General features: G+C 44.8%; 1 protein-coding gene across 1 annotated transcript; it reads left to right on the top strand.

Annotated features, from left to right (window-relative positions):
• The first annotated feature begins 249 nt into the window (after positions 1-249).
• On the top strand, positions 250-1179 carry LOC133749282 (olfactory receptor 7A17-like). Its single transcript, XM_062178491.1, has one exon. It carries the CDS (start codon positions 250-252, stop codon positions 1177-1179), a length of 930 nt encoding a protein of 309 aa, XP_062034475.1.
• Positions 1180-1984: the final 805 nt, after the last annotated feature.

The following is a 1984-nucleotide window of genomic DNA, read 5'->3' as shown; positions in this document are numbered from 1 at the left end:
TCACCCACTGCCTACCAACATGGAGCACAGCCAGACTCTAATCCAGGCAGCAACTGGGTAGAAATTCTGCCCAGAAATGCCAAAAAGGAGCCCAGGAGATAAGACAAAATCTATGCATAAGGTACATAAATCTCAATTTAGACTGCTAAACATGATTCATATATATTTCACCAATGTGAGCAATGGCTCTGTATGTAAAAATTAGGTATGTCATTTTATTTTTCTCCTCCTGGTAGTCATTTCAACTGCATGGAACCAGGGAATGACACTCGACTTTCAGAATTTCTCCTTCTGGGATTCTCAGAGGACCCAGCACTGCAGCCCATCATATTTGGGCTCTTCCTCTCCATGTACCTGGTCACTGTGGCTGGGAACCTGCTCATCGTCCTGGCCATCCTCTCAGACCCCCACCTCCACACACCCATGTACTTCTTCCTCTCCAACCTGTCCTTGGTGGATGTCTGCTTCACCTCTACCACCATCCCCATGATGCTGGTGAACATCCAGACGCACAGCCAAGCCATCAGCTATGCAGGCTGCATCACCCAGATGTACTTTTTCTTACTCTTTGGAGTGTTGGATGACTTCCTTTTAGCTGTGATGGCCTATGACAGGTTTGTAGCCATCTGTCACCCCCTGCACCACATGGCCATCATGAATCCCAGACTATGTGTGCAGCTGGGTCTTCTGTGCTGGATCATCAGTATCCTACATGCCTTGTTGCAAAGCCTACTGGTGCTGCGGCTGTCCTTCTGTGCACACCCAGAAATCTCCCACTTCTTCTGTGAGCTGAACCAGGTGATCCAGACTGCCTGCTCTGACACCTTTCTCAATGATCTTGTGGTCTATTTTGCATCCGCGCTGCTGGATGGAGTTCCCTTGGCTGGGATCCTTTACTCTTACTCTAGGATCGTGTCCTCCATCTGTGCAATCTCGTCAGCTCAGGGGAAGTATAAAGCATTTTCCACCTGTGCCTCTCACCTCTCCATCGTCTCCTTATTTTATTCCACAGGAATAGGAGTGTACATTAGCTCTTCTGTTACCCAAAACCCACAAGCAACAGCAATGGCCTCGGTGATATACACCGTGGTCACCCCCATGCTGAACCCCTTCATCTACAGTCTAAGGAATGAGGACATAAAGAGAGCTCTGAAAAGATCTTTGGAATTGAAACCATGAATGGACAATGATCTTGGGGCTGAAGAAGTGTGATGTATTGTATGAATCAATCCCTCAGAAGCAGAAATTCTTACTGCAGATCTAGTGGTGGAAGTAAAATTTTCTTTTCTGTTTATTTACTGGAGTTTTCCATGACCTTGACTTCAACCTCTGTATCCAGTTTAATCCACTCACTCACTGAGCCTTCTGCTTTCTTCTGTTTTCCATAACATTCCCATACCTTTCCCAGGTGTTCCTAACTTTGGGTTGAAAATATTTGGAAATTCCCATTTGTCTCACAGGACAATAGTATACTTAATAATTTGTCCTTAAAGAAATCTATTGTACTGAGTAGTATTTCTTTTATATGGAACAACACCATTTTTTTTACTGTTACAGATAGGCTGCCTGGGGCAGCTAAGATTATTTTCATACTTCATAGTATAGGAAAATATGAGACCAGTTTTTCTCTTTTAAATTCCTGATTGATTGGGGTTGGCATAAATGATTAAGACACTGCCTATTATACTGGCATCCCCTATGGACACTGGTTCGAGTCCTGGCTGCTCCACATTAGATCCAGCTCCCTGCTAATGCACTGGGAAAGAAGCAAAAGATGGCCCAAGAACATGGGCCACTGCATCTACATGGGAGACCTGGAGGAAGTTCCTGGCTCCTGACTTGGGCCACTTAGGGAGTGAACCAGTGGATGGAAGACATCTCTCTCTCTCTCTCTCTCTCTGTCTCTGTCTCTCTCTCCCTTTCTCTGTGACTCTTCCAAATAAGTAAAAATGAAAAGAATTCCTTATATATCAATCCTGTATCT

This window comes from Lepus europaeus, chromosome 20 (assembly GCF_033115175.1).
Source record: "Lepus europaeus isolate LE1 chromosome 20, mLepTim1.pri, whole genome shotgun sequence".
Classification (NCBI taxonomy): domain Eukaryota; kingdom Metazoa; phylum Chordata; class Mammalia; order Lagomorpha; family Leporidae; genus Lepus; species Lepus europaeus.
The sequence above is the reverse complement of the archived record's forward strand: the minus strand, read 5'-3'. Positions and strand labels throughout refer to the sequence as shown.